We start from the raw sequence: 27,717 nt of genomic DNA, 5'->3' as shown, positions 1-27,717 counted from the left end.
ACAAAGATTTAGCAAAACTTTTATCCCCTCCTAGCTGCTATTTTTGTAACATTTTGAAACCTTTTCCAACGGTACTTCAGTATGTACGATTTCACTTTACTGGGCACTGCAGCACGCTGTAATACTACACTGTCCCGTTTGATACAATCTGCTCTGCAGTGCACCACACGGGTTACTTCAGAGATGTGGGGAGTGACTCTCGGGAGCGAGCGACTAAAGTAACATATTTGTATCACGACGAAATGAACGGGAAATTTCTCTGACGTAACATCCAATCAGCGCCCAGCCTCTTCCCGCCACACAACCATGGCGCACATAGCCTTATGTCTCCTAAAGAGGCGGGTTAATAGGGCCCATGCTTGCTTTGTAGTCGTATTAGTAGGGGGCAACGCTTTTATGTAGGAGGCGGGCATAGTCAAGAAACTCGTGGTCTGTGTGGCCGAGAGGCGGGAGATAATTGAAGGGCACGGAATGTGCACCACCGACATTACAAGAGAAGACGAATCAAGAACTTGAGTAGGGAGGCGTGACCTATGTGGTAAGAGGGCGTGGTGATTCGGTGATTGACAGAGACACCGTGCGGCCCGACATTACTGTTCCTCCAGGTGGTCTCGGTGCAGGATATATACAGGGCGGGTCCGGTAAAACCGGGGTAATGTGCCGCGGGAGGGGTTGAGTAGCTTATTAGTACTCTGTCCATGGCGGGTATTACTGTACTGTAGGTTTGTGTGTCTTGCAGGAGGGTGAGTGGTGGCTGTATCACATGACCTGCCAGGGGGCAGTTGTGCACGCTCTACAAGCTACAGCAGGTGTTAGTTGGGTGTGTCCCTGCAAGGGGTGGGTCACCGTGGGTGTAACAGCAGAGGGTGGTTGTGTATGCCTGCCTCATAACCTTGCAGGGTTGGCTGTGTGTGTCTGTCACATGACATGACCCAGCAGGGGGTGATTGTGTGTGCTTGGCACATGACCAAGCAGATGGTAGCAGTGTGTGCCTATCACATGATCCAGAAAATGGTGGCTGAGTATACCTGCCTTATGACCTAACGGGCCTGTGGATGGTGTGTGTTTGTCACATGACCCAGTGAAGGGTGGCTTTGCATGTCACATGACCCAGCAGGGTATGGGTGTGTGTTCTTACCACATTACTCCGCAGAGGTTGTCTGTGCCTTTCACATAATTCAGCCAGGCTTGGCTGTTTGTGCATCAGTCACATGACCCAGCAGGAGGTAATTGTGTGTTCCTGTTGCATAACTCAGAGGGTGACTTTGTGCCTGTCATGTGACCCAGCAGGGGTTGTCTGTGCCTGACACATGACCCAGCAGAGGGTGGCTGTGTGCACCTGTCTTGTGATCTTGCAGAAGGTGGCTTGTGCACCTGTTACGTAACTTAGCAGAGTGTGGCTGTGTGTGCATATCAGATGACCCAGAACAGGGTAGTTGTGTACAACTGTCACTTGAGCCAACGCAGGGTGGTTGTGTGTGTGCATGTCAGATGATCCTGCAAATAAGTCTTGTCAGTGTATTTCAGATTAACCAAGAGGGGGTAGGTGTACATGTCAAATAACCCTACTCACCATTAGCCCAGTATGCCTTAGGGGAAAATTATCCTAACTTTCCCTTGTACTGATCAAGGTGACATCCAGTGTTGTGCTTTTGCTGATTTAGTTGAAAGAAGACCTTGGGGTATCTCCAGAATAAACAGGGGTCTGCATGAGTTGCAAAACTAAATCAAAGCAGAAGGTTTGTCAGGCTCTGTGTAGTATGGTTTAATGGAAAAATCTGTCTAAAGAAAGTTTCTATTTAAGATACATTATAATCTAAAGCAGTGGTTCTCAACCCAAGTGACCTCAAGGTCTGGTAAATTTTAGCCGGATGTGTCCAAGGCCTGGAATTTTGTGTATGTATATAAAAGCATACACCCCTTCATCAGACCCGAAATGTCACTAGTATGTATTAAACAAAGATTATTCTGGTATTTTGAGACTGGTTCAACATAGTCAACGTTTCGGCTTATACATAAGCTGTTGTCAAGACACCATCCATCATATCAGTTTTTCAGTTAGTATATTCATATGCTTAGCTGGCATGCTACAGTGCCATGTCTAATCTTTTTTTTTAATTTATATATATATATATATATATATATATATATATATATATATATATATATGCGCAGTCCCCGGGTTACAGACATCCGACTTAAGTACAACTCATACTTACAAACAGATAAAATAGAGCTTTATTGCCAATCCTTCTTTACAGGATAAACCAAAATACTCAAAATCCAATTGTCACAAGGACAGAAAGTGATGTGAAATTTTCTGAACAGTGGCACAGATAGCAAAACAAACTTTTCCCTATGCTTTCCAAAACTAAAAAAATGTTTGGCTAGAGTTTCACCTAAATAAAGTGCCTGTTCCAACTTACATACAAATTCAACTTAAGAACAAACCTACAGAACCTATCTTGTTCGTAACCTGGGGACTACCTGTGTGTATGTATGTATGTATGTATATATATATATATATATATATATATATATATATATATATATATATATATATATATATATATATATATATATATATATATATATATATAAAAAAACAGAAGCCCATAACCTATACAAATCCTAGTATACTTACAAAAAAAGCTCCAGTTGAGCTTAAAGGGACAATAAACCCACAATTTTTATTTCATGATTCAGGTAGAGAATACAATTTTTTAAACAGCATTCCAATTTACTTATATTATATAATTTGGGTTTCATGACCCTTTAAAGGGACGATCATAACCAGAATTTTTGTTGTTTTAAAAAGAAAGATAATCCCTTTATTACCCATTCCGCAGTTTTGCATAACCAACACTGTTATAAAAATACACTTTTTACCTCTGTGATTACCTTGTATCTAAGCCTCTGCAAACTGCCCCCTTATTTCAGTTCTTTTGACAGACTTGCATTTTAGCCAATCAGTGCTCACTCCTGGGTAACTTCACCCTGAGCTCAATGTTATCTATATGGAACATATGAACTAACGCCCTCTAGTGGTGAAACTGCATTCAGATTAGAGGCAGTCTTCAAAGTCTAAGAAATTAGCATATGAACCTCTTAGAATTAGCTTTCAACTAAGAATATGAAGAGAACAAAGCAAAATTGGTGATAAAAGTAATTTGGAAAGTTGTTTAAAATTACATTCCCTATTTAAATCGTGAAAGTTTTTGTGGACTTGACTGTCCCTTTAAATTAATTCCATTAAAAAAGGTGACCCATTTTACACAAGCAACACTTTTCCAGAATTCTGGTTCTAGCCAGAAATGTATCTAAACCATTTTTAAATGTATCTAAGGTATTGGCATGTACTACCTCCTTAGGTAATGAGTTGCACAATTTACAGTGAATTAATGTTTGTTGCAGGAGATTAAATCTCCTTTTCTCAAGCCTTAAATTGTGACCCCTTGTTGCAAACTATTTTCTTGGAATAAACAGAGCTTCTGCTATCTCTGTATATGGGCCTTGAATGAAAAAAAAAAAAAAAAAAAAAAATATATATATATATATATATATATATATATATATATATATATATATATATATATATATATATATATATATATATATATATATATATATATATAGTAATGTCACTCCCAAAGGGCCTTTTTTTCTAGAGAAAACAGACCAAGTTTGGCTTACTTCTCCTTATATCTTACATCACAGCCCGGCTGTTGGGAAACCAGGATCTAAAGGTTATTCATCCTGAAATATATATTCATTTTTAATTATATAGCAAGATGCTGTATATTAATGGCTGTAATGTTTAATTTTTTTCATAAATTAATTAAATGAATCCATTTACAATGCCATGATCTATCTCCCAGAGGTTTCTGTCTGATTATTTTGGGTACTTTTTCTATCCTGAAGATATTACATATTATTGGTTTTGTAGATTTTTTTTGTCTGCAGAAATAACCTGCCCCTTCTTCATAGCAATAATGTTATAAGCTGAACATAGTGTTGAGAAATAGACCTTAAAGTGACATAATCATGAAAGATAACTTTTGGGTTTCAGAGCACACAATTTTCAGATTTGCTTCTATGCTCAAATTTGCTTTATTCTTTTGGTATCCTTTGTTGAAGGAGAGCAATGCTCTACTGTGACCGAGCAGCTAGCTCACATTAGTGCATTGCGTCTGAGCCTACCTATGTATTCTTTTCAACAATGGATACCACGAGAACAATGCAAATTGATTAATTAAACTGGACATAGTTCACCTCCCAATAATTTCATACATATCAAATGATACATAACAAAATCGGTAATGGTCTGATATAACTGGGAAAATAATTGAAAAATTATTCTAAAAATTAAAACCATGACTTAAATTGGTCTTACTAACCATGTTCACCAAAAATGGGCCGGCATCTAAACTTACATTCTTGCATTTCAAATAAAGATATCAAGAGAATGAAGAACATTTGATAATAGGAGTAAATTAGAAAGTTGCTTAAAATTGCCTGCTCTATCTGAATCACGAAAGACAAAATTTGGGTTCAGTGTCCCTTTAAATAAAATCCACCCTGGTGGTGTGTCTGGGGCAAATCTGACAGTGTTTGATATCTTTCAGGTGGGAAAACATGTCCCAGGCAAGGAAGAGAGGAAGACCCAGCACCCACCGTGATGCCACCGTTATTCAAGTAAGTAGCACCAGGAATCCGTAAGAGGATTCAACATATTTTATTGCAGACCTGCTGTGTGTTTGTACTAATGTTAAATAACAACGCCGTGTACTCCACAATAAAGTTTGCCAGCCGATAGTATACACCAATTTTCATATACCTGAATGTAATGGACACTACTATAAAGAAGAGTATGCACAGATACTAATCTAAAAATCCAGTATAAAACCTTTTAAAAACTTGAGGTTAGACTGGGACACCCAGTTAAAGGGGCTGGTAAAGCTGTAAGAGCAAACGCTCCTCCCCTCCCTGTATATGAAAAGACAGATTACACAAACAGGAGCCAGCAGGAATCTGTAAACGCGCGTATACATCTGATACTCTGGGGCTTGGAGTCTGAAAATCAGCACAATGTTATTAAAAAAGTAAATAGCAAAACTATACATTGTTACAATATCATTCCCCAGATGAGCAATTTAAAGGGATCATCTACAAAACCTTTATGCAAAGAAAAATCTAGTGTACAATGTTCCTTTTATATTGGTGGGGAAATACTGCAAAGTCAATTCATGAGATCTGACACACAGCACTGGGGATAGCTCAGCAGGTACAGTGCCTGGTTTGGACAGTCAAGTCCAAAAAAACTTTAATTTTTCAAATAGGGCATGTAATTTTAATCAACTTTCCAATTTACCTTTATCAACAATTTTGCTTTGTTCTCTTGGTATTCTAGTTGAAAGCAAACCTAGGGAGGCACATATGATAATTTCTAAGCCCTTGAAGACTGCCTCTATTTTATTTACTTTTCACAGCAGGGGAGAGCAAGCTCATGTAGGCCATATAGATAGCATTGTGATCACGCCCGTGGCTAGTGGCAGACACTGCACTAATTGGCTAAAATGCAAGTCAATAGATAATAACTAAAAGTCATGTGACTAGGGCGGTCAGAAGATGCTTAGATACAAGTTAGTCACAGAAATACAAAGTATATTAATATAACAGTGTTGGTTATGCAAAACTGGGGAATGGGTAATAAAGGGATTATCTATCTTTTTAAACAACAAAAAATCTGGCGTTGACTGTCCCTTTAAATCATTAGTGTGCAGGGTCTGGGATACCTCAGCAGGTGTAGCATTTATGTGCAGGTCTGGGGATAGCCCAGTGGGTTTGACACCTGTACATAGAGCACAGGCTTATAGGTTCGATTCCCGCCAGGGACCCTGGTGTGCTCAGAGCAGACGTTGGTTAGGCCAGTACTCGGCTGTTTATACCACACCACAGAGAAATCACATGCTGCCTTGTCACTTGCAGGGGACCTTAAGCTATTGGCCTTTCTGTCGTAGAAGGCAGCAAACATTTGTTTTTTTTTATAGTAAGGTTTATCCAGCCTATGTTTCAGTGGCCACAATTTCACACTCCAGTTTTTCATACTCTCCGCTTCTCCAGGTTAATGTTTGTGTGTTTCGCACAGGGAGTTTTTTTGTTTAATAGTACTTGTAATGATATTAACAATATTCTTCTTCAAGCAAACTAGTTTCTGATCAAACACAATAACACTTTGTGATTGCGCTATGGTATCGGCAGATACTGGCTGTATATATATAGAACTACTACTGTTGCAAGAATGTCAAACATTTTTATTGTTTAAGATATATATACTCCCTTTATTACCCATTCCCCAGTTTTGCATAACCATTACAGTTATATTTATATAGTTTTTACCTCTGATTACCTTGTAGCTAAGCCTCTGCAGACTGCCCCTTATTTCAGTTCTTTTGAAAGACTTGCATTTTAGCCAATCAAATAAATGAGTGAGCACAATGTTATCTATACGGCACACATGAACTAGCACTGTCTACGATGAAAATCATTCAAAATGCACTGAGATAAGAGGCGACCTCAAGGGCTTAAACATTAGCATATGAGCCTACCTAGGTTTAGCTTTCAACAAAGAATACCAAGAGAACAAAGCAAGTTTGATTATAAAAGTAAATTGGAAAGTTGTTTAAAATGACATGCCCTATCTGAATCATATAAGTTTAAAGAGATGGTAAATTTCAGACTTTAAGAATGTTGCAATGAAAAATATATTGGTGTACAAGCAAAACTGTATATTTTTAATTTTTTAATATATTTTATAATAAGATTTATAATCCTACTTGGGGGTCGATTTATCAAGCTGCGGCGGACAGGGTCGTACATACACGCCCCTGTGTGCCGCATCTCGCCCCTGGCGGGCTGAATTCCGCTACTGGAATTCAGCATTGCACAAGAATGCAATTTTAGGCTTTTGTGCAACGCCGCGCAAGGCCAATCTTGCATGGGCAGGAGCTGTCAATCTCGTCCGACCGGGGATGACCGCTACTTGTTGGATACGGACTGCAGTGAGAACCTACAGTCTTAGGGGGTTGAAGGCTGGCGAAAGCCTTTGATAAATCGACCCCTATGTATCTTCTGTTCCTCTGCCTCCCCCTTCATTTCCTCTTTTGTCTGGGCTGTGACATAGAGATCAGTCCCACCCACTTTCTACATAGGCTTCCTAAGGGCTTTCAACAGGCTGGACTTCAGGAGTGTCATATGACACACACACTGATTGGATGTTCATTGGAATTGTCATAAAAAAAGTTCATCCCAGTTGGCCGGCATAACATTCTAAAAGAAGCATTACTATAGGCACGGATTTAACCCTTTTCATGGATAGATTTAAAAAAAAAAAAAAAGGTACACATATACTTTTTTTTTTTTTTTATGGCAAAGATTTGGCTTTTGATTAGCTAAAGTTTACCATCACTATAGTTTTGACTAGACTCTCCCATTAAAATAAGATGAGTTGCTGAGTCTTAATTGTCAATAATTTTAAAGGGACACTGAACCCAAATATTTTCTTTCATGATTCAAATAGAGCAGCAATTTTAATCAACTTTGTAATTTTACTCCTATTATCAATTTTTCTTCATTCTTTTGGTATCTTTATTTAAAAAAAGCATGAATGTAAGCTTACGAGCCAGCGTATCTTTGGTTGAGCACCTGGGTAGCGCTTGCTGATTGGTGGCTAAATGCTGCCCTCAATCAGAAAGCGCTATCCAGGGTGCTGAACCAAAAATAGGCTGGCTCGTAAGCTTTCATTGTGTTACAAATCTACCAAGATAGCTGTATTAATCAGACATTCATTCTCCTTCCGATACATTTTCTTAAAGGGACAGTCTAGTCAAAATTAATCTTTCATGTTTTCCTTGGTTCTTTTGGTATTCTTTGTTGAAAGCTAAACCTAGTTAGGCTAATATGCTAATTTCTAAGCCCTTGAAGGCCGTCTCATCTAAGTGCATTTTGAGAGTTTTTCAAAGTTAGTTCTAGTTCATGTGTGCCCTACGGATAACATGCTCACTCCCGTGGAGTTATTTATGAGTCAGCACTGATTGGCAAGTCTGTCAAAAGAACTGAAATAAGGAGGCAGTCTGCAGAAGCTTAGATACAAAGCAATCACCGAGGTAAAAAGGTATATTAATATAACTGTTGGTTATGCAAAACTGGGGAATGGGTAATAAAGGGATTATCTATCTTTTTAAACAATAAAAAGTGGAGTAGGACTGCCTGAAAAATAAAATCTTCTCTCTGTAAAAGAAAATTACTTATGAGAAACGTATTTAATCAGAAGTTGACTCTATTCCAAAATCTGGAAACTTTAGGACAGTTTTTGAAACAATGGATAATATCAGCCTCTGTAAATTTTACATCTGAAACTGCCAATTTCATCCTTGGAATTCCATTAAGAAATTAAATCTGGAGTAAAATGTGATCTATAAATAAGTCTAATATGAGCTTTGTCACAGCAAATATTGATTTGACATTTTGTCGCACAGTACTGTGTCAATATGCATATATGAATGTGTGTAATATATATATATATATATATCTCACCAAGGGACCAGTGTTTCCCTGACACCTGGATTTGTTGAGCCCTGTATTAAGACTTGCTCACCAGCTCTCTAACAGAAAGAAAAATCTGATGTAGCCTCTCATGGGAAAAAGTTGGATATCCCTTTAAAGTGAAGGTAAAGTTACCTTGATGCTGATCCAAAATCCAATTCTGTGTTAAAAATCAATAAGACTTTAATTCATCATTTTGTTAAATATTCATTCTAAATCCCAGTAATCTCACTTTTAATTACCTGTTTGCCGCTCTGTATAATCAACCTGTTTTTTGTTGTTGTTTTTTTTTTAAAGTCTGGGTCACGTTTTTTTAACAGCCAGTTGAAAATGTGGCTGTTAGGCAGCTGTGACCTTATGTCATTTGCCTGCTTGTAGATATGCACATGCGCTACTGTCTAATTATTTAGCTGATAGTACACGCGCGTTTCGGGACAGGAAGTCCGTAGCTGTGCACTTTCAGTTGGTGCAAATGAACTTGCGTAGCAGTCCATGTGACTTAACGATAAGCATGACACGGAAGTAGGCTAAGTAAATCAGCAGTAACTCTAGCAATGGCTTTGCTGCTGCTCCCGTAGATATTCAGACTTTGCTTATCGTGAACGCTCTTCTGAAATTACCGCACATCAGGAAATAGAGGTTGGGAGGAGTTATCGTCAGAACGGTAGGGAAAAAATATAGATCAAAATACAAGACAAATAATTTATAAAATGAAGTTAGCTATTAGCTTATTCATTCATGAAAGAGTGCATTGATATATTGTAATTGAATAACATTTACCTTCACTTTTAAATGTAAGGAATCCAATAACCTGATGTTAAAGGGACATTATACACTCATTTTTTCTTTGCATAAATGTTTTGTAGATGATCTATTTATATAGCCCATAAAGTTTTTTTTTTTTAAAATAAATGTATAGTTTTGCTTATTTTTAAATAACATTGCTCTGATTTTCAGACTCCTAACCAAGCCCCAAAGTTTTATGTGAATACGGTCAGCTACCTTCTCCAGCTTGCTCCTATTTGTGTAAAGGGTCTTTTCATATGCAAAAGAAGGGGTAGGGGGGAGGGTCTTATTTCCCACTTGCAGTGGGCTTTCCAGCTACATTTTCAACAGAGCTAAACTGACAGCTTCTAAGTAAGTTTTTAAACAGTTTTATACTGGATTTTTATATCAGTATCTGGGCATCTTATTCTTTATAGTAGTGTCTATTACATGCAGTTATATGAAAATGAGTGTATACTGTCCCTTTAACTGTGGAGCGAGGGCATGGTCTAAGCTTTCATTATACCTGATGCACCTAAGAATTGTCACTTCACTCACTTTTTGTATATGGTCTTTTCTTGATATCTTCTTTGCATTGCATGCTCCCTGTAGATCTGGCAGAGACATTAAGCTTACAGTGTGATTACTTATACTCTTATTAACCCTTTAAGTGTGGATGACAACCATGTGTCGTCATTCCGGGGTGGGGGTGCTTTCAGAGCATATTGTAGCCTTCCCTCCCACTTCATTTACCCCTGCATTCCTGGTAGGTAAGTGGCCTAACATCACTGGTTAAATCTAGGGATGCTGGTGCTTACAAAGCTCTGGAAACCTGCAAGTGCCAGGAAGCTAAACAGGGCTTATAGAGAGTATAATTGATCTAATTGTTTTAAAAGATAGATAATCCATTTACGACTTTCCACCTCTAAACCAATAGCCATGCTGGCATACAGAACAGTGTCATGTGACTAGCATGGTTATTGGTTTAGAGGTGGAAAAGTCACCTCGCTGAGTTTAGCGGGGAGGCATTGGCACAGAAAAGGGTTTGTTTAGTACCCTATATTACAAACTAATCACTGAAAGTCCTGTTTATTTTTAGTGATGGTAAATCCTAGCAATTTTTAACCACTTTGTGGTGGTACGATAGTGTTCACAGCAGAACAAAGTTTTGATGTAAACACTATTAGTAAAAAATGAAGTCACGTGATTGTCGATTTGAAGGCTGAGATCGGATCATGGGAGAATGCCTATGCTGCTAGGCACACCCCCTTCAGGCCGATCTCTGTCTACGTCAAAGAGGGAAGCTGCAGCTTGCTGTATATGGTAGGGTGTTCCATGCCGTCCTAACGGCGTTTAAGCCCATCGCTGTTAGGACGGCATGGAACTTCCTAACTGCGTAAAGGCGCTAAACGCTCAGATTTAACATCACTTTAATACCAAATGTTTATTCTTTGGTAATTATTTGTTGAATATCTGCTACAATATTATTGATATTAAAATGTTATCACATTTCATTGATATATAAATTACAAATTAACGTCTAAAAATGTCTGACTTCTAACTGTTTTGGCTGAATCCTGGGTACAAAGTACATTTGTCATCTCTCAAGCACAACATCCTTTTTATTTTCCATCTATATTCACTGTAATATTCTTGTGGTTAGGGCGACGACGATGATATGGGGGAGGACAGTTCTCTAATGTTAACTCAGTCAGCAACGCAAGTGCAGAGAAATCTGGAAAAACATTCCCCGGAGCAACTGAGCCTTAAGGTAAAGTTGCTGAATTTGTGCAGGTTGGTAATAAGAAGAATCGGCAGTGGAATTAAAGGGACATGAATCATTTATTTAGTTTTACGATTCAGATAGATTATGCAATTTTAATCAATGTTACCATTTATTTTTATTATCTGATATGCTTCAATCTCTTGGTATCCTTTATTGAAGGAGCAGCAATGCATTAGTGGGAGCTGGCTGAACACATTGGATGAGGCAATGACAGGAGGCATATAGGTGCAACCACCAATCGGCAACTTGCTCCTAGTAGCGCATTTGCTGCTCCTGAGCCTACCTAGGTATGCTTTTCAACAAAGGATACCAAATAGAACAAAGCACATTAGATGCTAGAAGTAAATAGATTTGTTTAAAATTGCACGCTGAGTCGTAAAAGTTTAATTTTGAATTTACTGTGTTTTTAATAATGTGCTCACTCACTGTGTTTTGGCAGACGGCCTAAGAAATGCATGGAAGTTCACTGGGGATTTGTGAATTTTCTGGATAGCACCTGTGTTCTATATCGTAAGGACACTTGCACAATAACATTCAGTGATGCTGACTTCCCCTTTTATTTTGTAAAATGGCTTATGGGCAACCCAAGTGATCTCTGAGTTGTAAATGGAGTTCTGACATTTACAGCTATCTGATTAAAGGGATAGTAAAGTCAAAATAAAACCCGTAATTCAAATAGAGCATGCCATTTTAAGCAGCTTTCAAATGTACTTCTAGTGTCACGTTTGCTTTATTCTCTTGGTATCCTTTGTTGAAGGAGCAACATTACACTACTGGGAGCTAGCTGAACACATTGAGGGAGCCAAAAGGAAGAAACATATGTGCAGCCCCCAATCACCAGATGGCTCCCAGCACTGCATGCTTCTGAGCATACATAGGTATGCTCTTTAACAAAGGATACTAAGAAAATTAAGTAAATTGTAAAGTTGTTTAAATTGCATGCTCCATCTCACTAGTTTTCAAACCTGCCCTCAGACCTTCCTAACAGCTCAGATTTTGAGGATATCTGAACTAGAGCACAGGTGAAATAATCAGCTGTTGGTAAACATGGTTATTTTACCTGCTCTCACCAAATTAATCCTGAAAACCTGGCCTGTTGGGGGGACTTGATGACATATTTGAAAACCAGTGCTCTACCTGAATCCTGATATTTTAATTTTACTGCCCCTTTAACTGGAAATTAAATTATACATCCGTGTTCACCCCAATAAAGCTTTTCTTGCTTTGCTGCAGCCTCTGATACCTATTTGATAGTGTACAGCAATACATTATACTATACTGCTGATCAGTCATTCAAAGTCTTAATTTATTTTTTTGTCTCATTTCCCTCAGGTGGGAGAAGTTGTACAATACTTTCTTATACGAGATCAGAAAAAGCTGCCGATTAAGCGAGCTGGTGAGTTTGTTACTGTGCACCTTAAATGGCTTCTATAGGGATATAAAACTCAAACTTACAATAGGACACTGTTTAAAGCTTGTTAAAGGGAGACTAAAGTCCATTTGTTTTCCATCATGATTCAGATAGAGCATGATGTTGTTTTTTTAAATAAAATGGCTTACATTATGAAATAGCACACATTATTTTTATTTGCAAGCTTGCTGAGGCATTGGCTCCTATGGAACACAAGTTTGCAGTGTATACATATGATTCTGTGATTGGCTGCGGCTGTCATGTGATACGGGGGGGGGGGAGAAAAATGGAAGAAACTTCAGATTTGTTAGAAAAAAAAAATCTGCTCATTTAAAATTCAAAAAGTGTTATTGCATCCCCTTTGCCTTAGAGGAGCTGTCAAGGTACTGGAGTTGTGAAACTGTACAATGGTGTTTGAATATAAATATATGTAGAATAATAAAAAAAAAAAAAATCAGAAGTTAAACTGAAGTAACTGTGGCTCCTGGAATATGTATATCCCTGGTATAGAATAAAGGAGAGCCCCCCTTAATAACTGGTCTGGGAACCCTTTTATAATTCCTTTCATACCATTTTGTGTGGTTTGCACAGATGAGATGTTTGATTCCAAGACAGGGCTTGACAAACCTGGGTGCCACTAATGCTGTATAATAAGGCACGGGCATACTGGCTGAGAGACATCAAGAAACGTATGTGTATCCCCCATTCACCCCCACCGCTAACTTGCAGCCATCATGAACCAATACTATTCCAATTACAATATATGCAGCGTGATTTTTGTATAGTATGAGCCGTCGAATGAACATTTGATGTTTATATAGAAGGAAAATGTTAACGCTTAAATATGGATAGTTCATGTGTCAATAATATTTATAAAAACTGTTCTCAACAGAAAATGTTTCCAGCTGGGTGGGGGTAGTGTAATATTTTGTTATATCATAACATTTTCTTCAGTCTAAAGCACAAATTAACCCCCTTCGCCCTTAGGACGTTGCATGCCATACCAACAGCGTTTGTCTTTAATGCCCTTAGGACAGCATAACGTCCTTTTGGCATCCTGCACCCTCCTGCTTTGACAAAAGGAAACATCTGTTTCCAGCATTGGAATTAAAGTGAAGTGATGATCGAAGTGATGATCATGTGACTTCCTGTTTCCTCTTAATGTTAACATCGTAAACACTTGTCCCTGTCCTGAAGCGGTTAATTGCATAATTTAACCATAATATTTTTTTATTTTTTTTTATGATAATTTGTGTAATAAACATTGAAATGAGTTCATACACTCCCAAACTTGGTCCTATATTTTTAGGCTGATAGATATTGATGATATATGTCGAGCACTGACTTAGAGTTACACTGAGGCTCCTTATCAGGGTGATCAGTAACCCGCACAATCAGCCGGTTCCTGTAGTTTCTTTACTACGTAGATGATTTCTTTACTAACGTAGATGAAGATTCCGATGTGAATGGAAGAAGTAAATTAGTACAATCTGATTTTAATTTAATTTTGCGCTGAAGACTTGCTAAGAGGCAGTTAATAGGTTTATTGTAATTGGTACAGTAGAAGAACAAAAATATGCGGAGCATAGATCATTGTAATTGGTAACACATTTTTTTGCAAGATATTGTATGTTGCTGGCTGATAACTTGTGTTTTCAGTTTGGAAAATAATGTCATAAAATCTTTACTTCAGATATTGTGAAGAATGTAGTGAAGGAGTATAAGGATGTTTACCCAGAAATACTCAACCGTGCTAAGAATACCCTACAGCAGGTAACAGTGGTTTAATCCGCACATGACTGCACTATGGAACTCAGTAAGGCAGCAGGAGCAAGCACTTGCTAAACGGGGGTTATTGCCTACATAGTCGCTTCTGTATGAAGATGGAAGGTTATTGGGTTAAACTGGTCTTGTTTGCATGTTGTAGATGCTGAGTGAGGATCTGTACAGATACCCAGAGCTGCTTTGCAGCTTATTTAATCAATATAGTTCTTTAGTGCACCCTCTAGAAGTAAAAAAAGTACATCCTTACCCTGTTGTATATTGTTGTTTGGCTTTTAGGTAGGTGCCTTAGAAAAGGGGCTGAGCGGAAGGTGTGCAGATTGAGACAGGTACACAAGGGGGCAAGTAGCCTGTTCTAGTTCTTTACAGAAATAAAGCTCACTTATAGCTCTTAAAAGTCTTTTGTGGCATATTAATCTGCTGTAGGTGCTAATCGTTAGTGAACTCCTTATTGCCACTGTTTATGTGCACAATTCTGAAATGCTCTTTCCCACTTTGCAGGTGTTTGGGTTTCAGCTGGAGGAGATAGACACCAAGAACCACGTTTACGTTCTGATCAACAAGCTGGAGCGAGTGCAGGGAGACAATATTAGAGTGTAAGATACTGGGGGTTCACGTGATGTCTGTGTATTTAAAGAAATATGAAACCCAAATGTTTTCTTTAATGAATCGGTGCATGCAATTTTAAGCAACTTTCTAACTCCTATCATCAAATTTTCTTCGTAGTCTTGGTATGTTGATTTGAAAAGCAGGAATGTAAGCTTAGGAGCCAGCCCATTTTTGATTCAGCACCCTGGGTAGTGCTTGCTTTTTGGTGGCTAAATGTGGCTGCTACCCAGGGTGCTCAACCAAGAATGGGCCGGGCCCATAGCTTACATTTTAAAAATTTTTTGTCCCACTAGAGAAAAATACTTCAAGATTATGCATGGCACAGATCATTGTTTCTTGATATCAGTGTTTTGGTTACCACCACTTATTTCTTATGGGATTTGCTACTTAAGCGTTAAAGTGAGGGTAAATCCTTTACCAGTGCTATAAATAAAGGTGACTCTCTGTCATGAAGTATAAAAAATGCAGACAGAAAGTACTTTTTATTTGGCTGCAAGCTTCTGCCTAAACTGAGCGCCTCTGGCCACCCTCGGCAAAAGTCTCACTTTAATGTGAGTTTTGCTTAGTGAGCGTCCTCAAGGTGCCGCCCATCCATCTTCTGATGCTGGTTTTGTTATTGCAGAGATGACGGCGTTGCCAAGCTTGGATTACTCACAGTGATTCTCAGCGTCATCTTTATGAAGGGAAATACCACAAAAGAATGTAAGTGTCTAAGACTGTGTTCAAGCTAACGCAGCTTTAGAAAATAATATACAATTAAGCACAGCGCTATAGCTTGTGTATCATATTATCCGAAGGAGTGTCTAGGATTTTTAAATGTATACTTTGCCACTTTTGTATTTAGAATGACTACATGGGCATGAAACTCCAATTTATTTTTCACGATTCAGATAGAGCATACAGTTTTTAAAAAAAATATTTCTAATTTCTTTCTCTTGGTATCCTTTGTTGGAGCATACCGTTTTAAACAACTTTTCTATTAACCTCTGTTATCAATATTGCTTCATCCTCTTGGTATCCTTTATTTGAGGAGCAGAAATGCACTACTGGGAGCTAGCTGAACACACTGGTAAGCAGTATATATGTGCAGCCACCAATCAACTGCTTCCAGCTCCTGAGCCTACCTAGGTATGTTTCTCAACCAAGGATACCAAAGAAAAAAAAAAAAAGCAAATTGGATAATAAAAGTAAGTTGGAAAGTTGTTTAAAATGATATGCTCTATTCATGAATCATGAAAGAAAAATGTTTGGTTTCATGTCCCTTTAAGGACTGCATGTAACCCAAAAGGTTTATATGAACAGACTTCCCACCCAAATATAGAGACTTTTTGTACTTTAATACAGTGGCACTGCTGCTTTTTTTTTCTACTTTTTTAATGCAGCATTAGACCCTGCTATATTTATTTGTAGGTAACACAATGTTCCTGCAGGGTAACAAAGATCTGTAATACTTGCCCAGTCAGCTAACACAAACCTTCATTTAGATTTGACTTCCAATTGTCTCATTAACCCATTTATCTCTTGCACCCTTTGCTCACTGCTTTTGGCAGCTGTTATCTGGGAGACCCTGAGGCGTCTGCGTGTTGATCAAGGGTATGTAAAACACAGCTTCAGATTATTTTGTTTTTCTTAGGATTTTCTTTGGGTATCTTATGAATAAGTTTTATTTAATTTAATTTGCAGTGAGAAAAGTGAGGATTTTGGGGATGTGAAGAAACTAGTGACTGATGAATTTGTGAAACAGAAGTAAGTATGTGCGTGTCATAGATACGCAAGACCTGAAACTGATTAATAAATAGCACCTTATTGCGGTCTGTAGGGTTACCTAATTGTTACTAGATCTGTAGCTATTGTGCCTGGCCGCTATACATATACCCCAAGCCGGAGTACAGCAGATGGTCTGTTTGTACACATCTGTGCCGGTTTTCCTTCAATCCTAGTGCACCATAAATACAGGGTTTGTAAAATAAAAAATCCGTCCGAATGCATAGGTCTAATACGAAATCATCTTTGTTCATTAAAAAAAACCTCTAAGAAATGAATAATTGCAAAGAGAATCTACACAAAACTAGACATGATTTTACTTTAATGAGAATACCTATATTCAGAGTTGGATGTGTACATTTAGCTAACACGTATTTTAGAGTATGTGCTTCAGGCATCAGGACTATGTGTGGAAACTGATGATTTATCTCAACAATATGTTGTAATGAGCAGTAAGCATTTAGAGAGTTTGCTTTTCTTTCCTATGGCATGGAGAATCCACAACTTCAGTCCAATTACTAGTGGGATATTCAACTCCTGGCCAGCAGGAGGAGGCAAAGAGCACCCCAGCAAAGCTGTTGAGTGTAACTTCCCTCACCCATAATCCACAGTCATTCTCTTTGCCTCCGTCAATGGAGTATGTGCGAAGATGGTGTCTGAAGATATTTAATCCTTTTATGAGTACTTTTCCCTGCAAGCAAAGATTGGGGTTATGCTGTGTCCATGTCAATCTCTTTAGTAAGAGTGGCTTTTAGCAGTTAGAAAGCGGCAAGGTTGTCTTTGCTTTATTTCTAACATTATTGCTACCTCTTATAGAAAGCCAGGGTTGGTTACTCTGTTCTTTATCTTTAGGTCCCTGATAGAGAGTGGAGTATCTATCACACCTGAGAAGCTGTTTCTGCCCTGCAGCTGGATCCACAGGTAAGTGCCTTTACCTTCTAGGTATTGAAGGACAGCACTTGGGAGGTTAATTCCTCTTGTGGATCAACATATGGGACAAGTCTTAACCTTTTAAGATGGGTTCATTTTAGGGGCAGTTTTTTTTGGCAGGCACTGGAATGTGAAATGTTAAAGGGTTAATAATTACCGTTATTTAGGAGAGACTGGCTGAAGGGGTGTAGATATATTTATTTATTTTGTATAGTTGGTTTTACTATTAGATACGGAGTGTTCAACTGATAATTTCTGTGATCGGTCAGAAACGCACGCTTTTACTGTGGCACAGTTTTCTCTCTCCGATCACGTCACTCATCCGCTTTTCCGTTTTATTCATATAGAGCAGAGTGAGTTAGTTAGCGCAGCGATCAGTTAGACTTCCAGTCGGATAGACAAAATCCTTTTATATTAGTCTTGTCGTCGATCTCCGACAGTAGATCCACATCTAGGCCGTTCCTTTTACAGTTTTTTAGTGAACTCCGGGTGCGATAAGACTCCACAGCTAGCTGAGATATAGAGGTGTGAGGAAACTTTGTTAAAATATTCTTTTCCTTTATAGAGCTAAAGGTGTTTGCACTTTGATTGTACTCTTTTTTTTATATTAATAATTTTTATATTTCTTAATTTGGGAATCGGCTCTTTTTTATTATGGACTCAGACCAAATATCGTCTATTTCCTTTGACAAATGTTTGCTTTGTCTGGAGGCTCAGGTTGTACCCCCTGTGCAATTCTGTTCCTCTTGCTTATCTAAGATCTTAAAATTTAAAGACAAATTACTCCCTTCTGAGCCGTATGTCTCTCAGGATAATGCTGTTTAGGATATGCCTCAGCTTTCTCCTCAGACGTCCCAAGCTATGGTTGTTTCACATGCAGTGCCCTGCGGTTCCTCTCAAGCTCCTTGAGGTTTATTTGCCAGGAGATTTTGCTGTGCAGGTAACTTCTGCGGTGTCTGCAGCTTTATCTGCTTTCCCTTCTTCGGGTAAGCGTAAGAGGAAAGTTTAAACCTGTTTCTGACCCCTCTAAATCTGCACTAGTCAACCTTTCCCAAATGTCTGATGAGGAAGATACAGTACTTCAGTAGCTTCTGAAGGTGAGATCTCTGATACAAAGGGTGGAAAATCTTCAGAATCTGAGGAAGTTAATTTCAGTTTTAAGCTTGAACATCTCCGGTTACTACTAAAGGAGTTTCTAGTTACTTTGGACTACTGAACCTTCGGTTGCTGTCAACCCTAAAAGGTCTACTAAACGTAATAGTTTATGGTTCTCCCTCTTCTGTGGATGTTTTTCCGGTTCCAGACAAGATGTCTGAAATTATAGCTCAATGGGATAAGCCAGGGGTTCCTTTTCCCCCTGTTTTTAAAAAGATGTTTCCTGTTGCTGACTCCATTCATGATTCCTGGCACACTGTGCCTAAGGTAGAAGGAGCTATCTCTACTCTAAACTAGAACTACCATTCCTATAGAGGATAGTTGTTCCTTTAAAGATCCCATGGATATGAAGCTAGAGGCTTATTTAAAAAAGATGTACATCCACTAAGGATTACAGTGGCAACCTGCGGCAAGTATTGCTACGGTTGAGGGAGCAGCATCTTATTGGTGCGATGCCTTGTCTGATCTGATATCAGAAGAGACTACGATAGAGGAGATCCAAGATAGGAGGAGCCTCTTAAACTGGCAAATACCTTTATCTGCGATGCTAACATGCAGGTAATTAGACTGGGAGCTAAAATGTCTAGCTTCACTGTTTTAGCTCACAGAGCTCTGTGGTTAAAATCTTGGTCGGCTGATGTATCTTCAAAGGCCAAGCTTTTGGCTTTACCTTATAAAAGTAAAACTCTATTTGGTCCTGGTCTGGCAGAAATGATTTCTGAAATTACGGGTGGAAAGGGGCCTTTCCTACCTCAGGACAAGAAGAATAGACCTAGAGGTCGACAGAATTCAAATTTTCGCTCCATTCGCAATTTTAAAGAACAGAAGTCTTCCTCCTCCTCTTCCTTCAAACCAGAGCAATCCAGGACCTCCTGGAGGTCTAGTCAGCCTTGGAATAAGGGGAAGCAGAACAAGCCTTCCACTGATTCTAAATCGGCATGAAGGATCCGGCCCCGGTCTAATTTTCAATCAAGTGGGGGCTGGCTTTCTCTTTTTCAGGATGCTTAAATACGCGGTCCCAGATTCGTGAGCTGTGGACATGGTATCCCAGGGTTTCAGAATAGGATTCAAATCTTGCTCTCCAAGGGGCAGATTTCTCCTGTCAAGACTATAATCTACACAGTTTAAGAAGGCCTCCCTCTTACTTGGTTTGAAGACTTATGCTCCCTGGGAGTAATTGTTCCTGTGAAAGAACAGGGACAAGGATTCTATTAAAATTTTGTTTGGTTCCCAAAAAGGAGGGAACTTTCCATCCCATCCTAGACCTAAAGTGCCTCATCAAATTTCTCAGGGTTCTGTCCTTCAAGATGGAAACTATTTCGTTCCATTCTCCCTTTGGTTCAGGAGGGTCAGTTCATGGCGACTATAGACCTGAAGGACGTGTACCTACATGTTGCCATTCACAGCGATCATCACCAGCTTCTAAGGTTTGCCTTTCTAGAAAAGCATTTCCAGTTTGGTCTTGCCACGGCTCCCAGAATATTCACAAAGGTTCTGGGGCTCTTTTGGCAGTTATCAGATCCCAGGGAATTGCAGTGGCACCTTACCTAGACGACATTCTGGTTCAGGCGTTATCTTTTCAACTAGCAAAATCTCATACCGACATGTTGTTGTCTTTTCTACCTTCCCACGGATGGAAAGTGAATCTGGAGAAGAGTTCCCTTGTTCCAGCTACAAAGGTGTGTTTCTTAGGGACAATCGTAGATTCCCTGTCCATGAAGAAAAAAAAAACAAAAAAAACTGATGTCAGAAAATGCAAGCATCTTTCTTTGTGCCTATCTCTCCAGTCTGCTATTTGTCCATCAGTAGCTCAATGCATGGAGGTGAATGGTCTGATGGTTGCTTCCATGGACATCCTTCCTTTTGCTCAGTTCCATCTGAGACCTCGGCAACTATGCATGCTCAGTCAGTGGAACGGAGACCATTCAGATTTATCGCAGAGGATAGCTCTGGATCCCCTAACAAGAGACTCTCTCTCATAGTGGATTTCACAGGACAATCTGGCTATGGGAACTTGCTTCCTGAGATCTTCTTTGGTAATTGTGACTATGGACGCCAGTCTGTTAGGCTGGAGAGCAGTGTGGGGCTCTCTAAAAGCTCAGGGCCTGTGGACTCGGGAGGAGTCTTCTCTTCCCATAAACATCTTGGAGTTGATAGCAATCTTCAATGCCTTGATAGCTTGACCTCAGTTATCTTTAGTCTGGTTTATCAGATTCCAGTTGGACAACATCACCTCAGTGGCTTACATCCACCACCAGGGAGGAACTCTGAGTTCCTTGGAGATGAAGGAGGTGACTCGCATTCTGCAGTGGGCGGAAGCTCACAATAGTCTCCTATCTGCTATCCACATTCCAGAAGTGGACAACTGGAAGGTGGATTTTCTGAGCAGACAGACTTTTTTTTCATCCCGGGGAGTGGGCTCTCCATCCGGAAGCGTTTTCAATGATAACCCTCAGGTGGTGGGTTCCGGAGTTGGATCTGATGGCGTCTCGTTAAAACTCCAAGCTTCCAAGGTACAGTTCAAGGTCAAGAGATTCTCAGGCAGCTCTTATAGACGCTCTAGCGGTTCATTGGATTTTTTTTCTCTGGCATACCTGTTTCCTCCGTTTGCTCTCCTTCCACAAGTCATTGCTCGTATCAAACACGAGAGAGCACCTGTAATTCTAATTGCTCCTGCATGGCCTTGCAGGATCTGGTTCACGGATCTGGTGAGGATGTCTTCTCTTCCTCTGAGGAAGGACCTTCTACTTGAGGGTCCATTCCTCTATCCAAATTTGGATTCTCTGAAGCGGACTGCTTGGAGATTGAACGCCTAGTTCTTTCTAGACATGGTTCTTCTGAAGCGGTCATTGATACTATGCTTCAGGCTCGTAAACGGTTACTCGCAGGGTTTACCATAAGGTATGGTGTAAATACCTTTTTTGGTGCGAATATAAGGGTTTCTCCTGGAGCCGGGTGAGTATTCCCCGCATTTTATCTTTTCTTCCTGAGGGCCTGGAGAATGGTTTGTCAATCAGTACTCTGAAGAGTCAGATTTCAGCACTGTGTATTCTTTTACACAAACTTCTGGCAGATTTGCCAGATGTTCAAGCTTTTGTTCAGGCCCTGTTCAAAATCAGGCCGGTGTTTAAACCTGTTGCTCCTCCTTGGAGCCTTAACCTCGTTCTTAAAGTTTTGCAGCAGGCTCAGTTTGAGCTGATGCATGTTGTTGATATAAAATTGTTATCTTGGAAGGTTTTGTTCCTTGCTATTTCTTCCGATCGCAGAGTTTCTGAGCTTTCGGCTCTGCAGTGTGATTTCCCCATACCTTATTTTTCATGCATATAAGGTGGTCCTTTGTACTAAGTTGGGTTTTCTCCCTAAGGTTGTGTCAGATCGAAACATTCATCATGAAATTGTTGTTCCTCTTTTTTGTCCTAATCCTTCCAATAAGGAACGTCTTTTACATAACCTGGATGTTGTACGTGCTCTAAAATTTTACCTTCAAGCAACTAAAGATTTTCGTCAATCTTCTGCCCTTTTTTTTTTTTTTTTTTTTTTTTTTTTTTTGAAAATATTTTTTTGAGATTCATCAAAAGGTAAACAAGGCATACATGTCAATCAAGATTATACAAACAGGTATTTTCCACAAATTAAATTATTACTCATTAGGAAGTTTAGTCAAAGCGTTATTGTGTGCCAAAACAATAATAGATGAGATAATATATTTATTGCCATTAAAACTCTATACCTTCAAAACAAGCTAGAAGGCCACTCTTGGGCCCTTATAGAACTCTAAACAGAACCAAAGAAGGTAACTTCTAAAAGTATGGAGATCACTTTTGGATCCCCTGTGAAGAATCTCTATTTTCTGGTTTTATAGGGTTCAAATCTATAAAGTAAACTTAAACTGAAAAACTTACATAGAACCCTTAACTTAATAAAGGATAAGGGCCTCTCTTGTGCCCAATGAGGGAAGTACTATGGTCTGCAGTACAAGCAGCATACAAAGAGAGAAGCGCTCTACCAGGAACGAACAACAGCTCAGTGGCTTGTTCTATAGCGATTTACCACCCGGAGGCAGCCTCTTTTAGACCAGTGTGCTTTTCACAGAAGAAAACTTTCCTGAAGTATATCAGTCTGATCCCGCCAAGTAAGGTCAGTCCAGCCCCGAAATACCAGGCAATTCAGTACAAGCAGAGCAGAAATATAAACAGCAAGAAGAGTAATCATCCGCTAATTATAGGGGTATTAGGTCTCCAGTGTGAATCTGTCGGGGGGCGCCCATTTTAGAGGCTGTAATGACATTCACTAACTAATATTTGGAGGATACGCATCTAATTAAACTAGCCATCTAGGTAGGTATGAAGAAACTTCCATAACCAAGTAAGCCAAACCCTGCCCAGAATAGCCTGAATTTTATTAACCAGATGTAGGCTATTGTTTCTACAGAAATATGTGCTATATGGGATAGATGCTGTTCAGGGTCAGTACCTTATAGGCTAATTACCCTGACTGACTCTCCACTTCTATAGAGGGTGTACGTGGGTGTCTAGCTACCTCACTGTCCCATTTTATCCCTCTCTGACCTAAGTACAGGTGTCACTGTTACGTGGATTGAGATTGTCTAGCCATCCCGGCCGCAGACAGCTCGACAAAGACCAAACATATACAGGGCTCAAAATGTACATACTGAGGCTAGCAGAGTATGGCGTCAAGGGCCATGTGCCATAGTATCCTTATCTAACACTTAACTATCCCGTGGCCCAATAAACAATTTTAAAAATATACCAGTAAGGTGTAGGTGCTATAGGCAGGGTAACTCTTGTAATACTCTTGTAAAACATTTAGATATACACATTAATGTCATAGGAGTGAGGTGCAGGTAAAAAATTCATATAGACTGCCTCTGACTATGTTATTTAAGCTGTTCAGATTTAAATTAAAACAAGATATATATATATATATATATATATATATATATATATATATATATATATATATATATATATATATATATATATATATATATATATATATATATATATATATATATATATATATATATATAGACAAAAGTAGATGCACTCTCAGGTCTTCCACAATTTACTTTATTGTAACGTTTTCGGGGTTCACAACCCCTTCATCAGCATAAAACAACAAGCCAAACTCAAACAATTTATAGTGCTTTAACAGATCACTCACCACACAGGTGTTCCTCCAAAGTGCGCCAAACATCGAGTGTGGAACGCATCTTGCGTTCCACTGTGCTACAGCCTACCGGAAGTGCTACAATCCCACTTCCGGTATCGCGGCTATATGTTAATTAAGTGTAAAATTTTACAATTCCACATCTATAGAATCAACTTAGTGTGTATAAAATCAACAAGTGACAAAGACTAAGAACTACTTATAGAAGTTATTGGAATGTTCAATTAGATGGCCAAAAGTGCTGTTACCGGTCAGCTATTCTTAGTGCTAATGTGTACATACATCACCATGGTTACTGTAGGCATGGTGATAGTAAACAAACACTGATCATATCACCATACTACGGTCTAATATAACGTGCAACCCATTGACAACTTGTATGGTGACACAGTGTGTTAGCTATATTTAATCACACTGGAGTGTTATTTAGAATAATATTATATGTGTGCAAAAATATACAAAAATTAATATATAAAAATTAATACATGAACAAAAATTGTGGTTTTTTTTGCTGTACTTGTTATCACATGTTGTAATCTTAAATGACTTTAAATGGCTTATAAATAAATATAAATAACTAGTAAAAAATAAATTTGGCACTTTGTCCTGATTGTGTGTCTACAATCTCCTCTTATGGGAACTAATAATATAATGAAAATAAATTAAATTAGTTTACCCCACATAAATGTTGTATATGTATATCCAGGCAGTTATATACTACATTTATAGTTATATACTACGGCGCCCGCTAAGGATCTGATCCCTGTTTAGAAATAAGATGTCTAGCAAATTAGCTGGCTTCTATGGAAAAGAATGTATGTGTGTCCATCTGCAATCCCTTATAGAGCTCTAAAGGTTGAAGTATGAGTATAGACATTATATACATTCACGTTAAGCATGTTTGTAGATTAAATACAACTTGATCTATTAAAGATAGCTAAGTATAGACACTTAAAGATTGTCCATCCTGTTCCTTGCTTGATTTTAGTGGTGATTCAATGGCTTCCTCCTCCAAGGTTAAAGGTGCATGGGTAGGTAATTATACCTCAGGGCCCAGACATATATACATACATACACATCAAAATGGTTAAAGAAATGAAATTCACATATAGAAAGTAAGAAATCTGCCCCACAGAATACGAGCACAATAAGGAGGACATGTGAATTTATATCCCTCCATCCCCCAAACTGATGATTGCAGTCTTTAGGAGCCCACTAAAGTTAACTGGGCATATGGGCAGCAGACATTAGTTTTAAACCATAGAGACATAACATCAATATTGTCCAGCAAATCCTCATGAATTAGAGTGTTAGCAGTGTCTATAATATTCATAACTTGAGCTGACTAGGGATCTGCAAAATCTAACATGTGAAGTTGTCATACACAAGTCCCAAGGAACACTCATAAATGACTTGCCTGTAGGCAGAGTGGAAGAATGAACTGTCTAACCTACTCCTTCTCTCTGAAAATATTGTGAGTTAAAAGCTCTTCTCTTGTATTGGGGGTACCCAGAGGCTAAAAGTTCTGTTCGCCCAGATGCCACATCTAGGGGCTTCATTTTCAGGAGGCTGCTGGCTGTCTGCACCTCTAATCCAGTGATGGGGAATACCGGGTTCTTGAGGTACATATCCCCCACTATTTCTCTCTAACACATAGGGGGTAAAGTTGCAATCCGTCTAGTAACTGTAGCTGCTAAACATCGCCAGCTCACCTGTAGGTTGCGCTCCTCATGTGAGCCCGGCTGCTGATCCGTGAGCGGCTCTAGTGGAGATAATGCGGTCACAGACTTAATCGGGTAAGTTAGGGCCTCAGCTTTCTGCGTTGTAAGCAATGTAAGACTTGGTTCTGGAAAGGCCCCCAGCCCCTCGCCAGCTAGCAATCTAGTTCCGATGCCGACCATGCTTATTGCCCCAGTTCTCTGCAGGGGCTCTGTGGGGATCGATAACTGCAGGATCTTACATAGCTCCCGTTCTAACCCCTCAAAGTGTCTCCGGATGCAAGACTGCATCTCCTCTTCCCAGCGATCAATAGCGGCCATTACTGTCTCCATAGCAGACCTTCACCCCTTCCTGGATGGGTTTGCTCGGATTGTAAGGTAATATATCTAAAACTGCTTCTGCTCCGATTTTTAGGTTTACGACTTCCCTCAGATCTACAGCTCAAAACAGCTGTTATACCCGGACAGACCGGGGGGGTTAGGCGAAGGCCTCAGACGCATATGCGCTGCCACTGCAGGCCTGCCGTTCCGGTACCTTAGCATAAGAGTATTAGGCTTCTTGATGGCTTAGTTTATTTCCACAAAGATAATATTTCATTTAAGACAGAAATTTAGTGTGAATAAAGTAAATATACACTGATAAGCAGCAGGTTCATCAGCGAGCCCTCAGAGCACTAAAGTAAGTCGGCCATCTTGGTCGCTGCCCGGAAGCATCCCCCTTCTGCCCTTTTTTATCGTTTTCTCTGGAAAGCATAAAGGTCAGAAGGCCACTTCTACTACTTTCTCTCTGGTTAAGAAGTGTTATTCGATTAGCTTATGAGACAGCTGGACAGCAGCCTTCTGAGAGAATTATGGCTCATTCCACTAGCGCTGTCTCCTCTTCCTGGGCTTTCAAAAATGAAGCTTCTGTGGAGCAGATTTGCAAGGCGGCAACCTGGTCCTCTTTGCATACTTTTTCCGAATTCTACAAATGTTTATACTTTTGCCTCGGCTGAGGCTTCTATTGGGAGAAAGGTTCTTCAAGCAGTGGTGCCTTCTGTTTAGGTCCGCCTGCCTTGTTCTCCCTCCCTTTTCATTCGGTGTCCTCTAGATTGGGTATTGGTTCCCACTAGTAATTGTAATGAAGTTGTGGACTCTCCATGCCATAGGAAAGAAAACAAAATTTATGCTTACCTAATTAACTTCTTTCTTTCCAGCATGGAGAGTCCACGACCCTGCCCTCTTCTCAATTTTAATTCTACAGTTTTTTTTGAGTAAACCCCGGGCACCTCTATACCCTTGTGTTTCTTGTTTTTCCATTTTCCTTCGGGTGATTGAGTGGGGATTATGGGTAAGGGAAGTTACACTTAAAGGGACAGTCTAAAGCAGAATTGTTATTGTTTAAAAAGATTGATCATCCCTTTATTACCTATTCCCTAGTTTTGCATAACCAACACAGTTTTATATAAATACTTTTTACCTCTGTGATTACCTTGTATCTAAGCCGCTGCCCCCTTATTTCAGTTCTTTTGACAGACATCCATTTTAGCCAATCAGAGCTGGCTCACTGGAACGCCACATGCGTGAGCACAGTGGTATCTATATGACGCACATGAACTAACGCCCTCTAGTGGTGAAAAACTGTCAAAGTCCTGAGAGAAGAGGCGGCCTTCAAGGGCTTAGACATTTGCATTTAAACCTCCTAGGTTTAGCTTTCAACTAAGAATACCAAGAGAACAAAGTAAATTGAAAACTTGTTTAAAATGACATTCTCTATCTGAATCATGAAAGTTTATTTTGGACTAGACTGTCCCTTTAACAGCTTTGGTGGGGTGCTCTTTGCCTCCTCCTGCTGGCCAGAAGGTGAATATCCCACTAGTAATTGGAATGAAGTCGTGGACTCTCCATGCCCGTAAAGAGAGAAATTTATCAGGTAAGCATAAATTTTCTTTTTCCTTATCTCCTCCAATAAATCTCCCATTATCTGTCCTAAGTCTTGTTTATCTCTCACTTAGTTTATCTAA

The 27,717-nt window shown here is 39.3% G+C and overlaps 1 protein-coding gene and 1 non-coding gene across 5 annotated transcripts in view; both read left to right on the top strand.

Moving 5' to 3' along the window:
- Window positions 1-285: 285 nt before the first annotated feature.
- LOC128642740 (non-structural maintenance of chromosomes element 3 homolog) overlaps window positions 286-27,717 on the top strand; it is a 37,406-nt gene continuing 9,974 nt past the window's right edge. The window contains exons 1-9 of one of the 4 annotated variants that reach the window (XM_053695523.1): window positions 286-538; window positions 4,626-4,695; window positions 11,033-11,140; window positions 12,488-12,551; window positions 14,260-14,339; window positions 14,850-14,944; window positions 15,580-15,659; window positions 16,508-16,550; window positions 16,641-16,703. In XM_053695523.1, coding sequence (XP_053551498.1) covers window positions 534-538; window positions 4,626-4,695; window positions 11,033-11,140; window positions 12,488-12,551; window positions 14,260-14,339; window positions 14,850-14,944; window positions 15,580-15,659; window positions 16,508-16,550; window positions 16,641-16,703 — 608 coding nt within the window. In that variant the 5' untranslated portion in view covers window positions 286-533. Of the gene's footprint in view, window positions 539-561; window positions 653-704; window positions 1,227-4,625; window positions 4,696-11,032; window positions 11,141-12,487; window positions 12,552-14,259; window positions 14,340-14,849; window positions 14,945-15,579; window positions 15,660-16,507; window positions 16,551-16,640; window positions 16,704-27,717 lie in introns of those variants that run through there. The other 3 variants (XM_053695524.1, XM_053695525.1, XM_053695526.1) reach the window with 3 other exon arrangements.
- On the top strand, window positions 5,898-6,034 carry LOC128643260 (small nucleolar RNA SNORA11). Its single transcript, XR_008399791.1, has one exon. It is a non-coding gene; the product is annotated as a small nucleolar RNA SNORA11 (small nucleolar RNA).

This window comes from Bombina bombina, chromosome 12, assembly GCF_027579735.1.
Source record: "Bombina bombina isolate aBomBom1 chromosome 12, aBomBom1.pri, whole genome shotgun sequence".
Classification (NCBI taxonomy): domain Eukaryota; kingdom Metazoa; phylum Chordata; class Amphibia; order Anura; family Bombinatoridae; genus Bombina; species Bombina bombina.
Note: the sequence above shows the minus strand (reverse complement) of the source record. Positions and strands in the feature narration are given on the sequence as shown.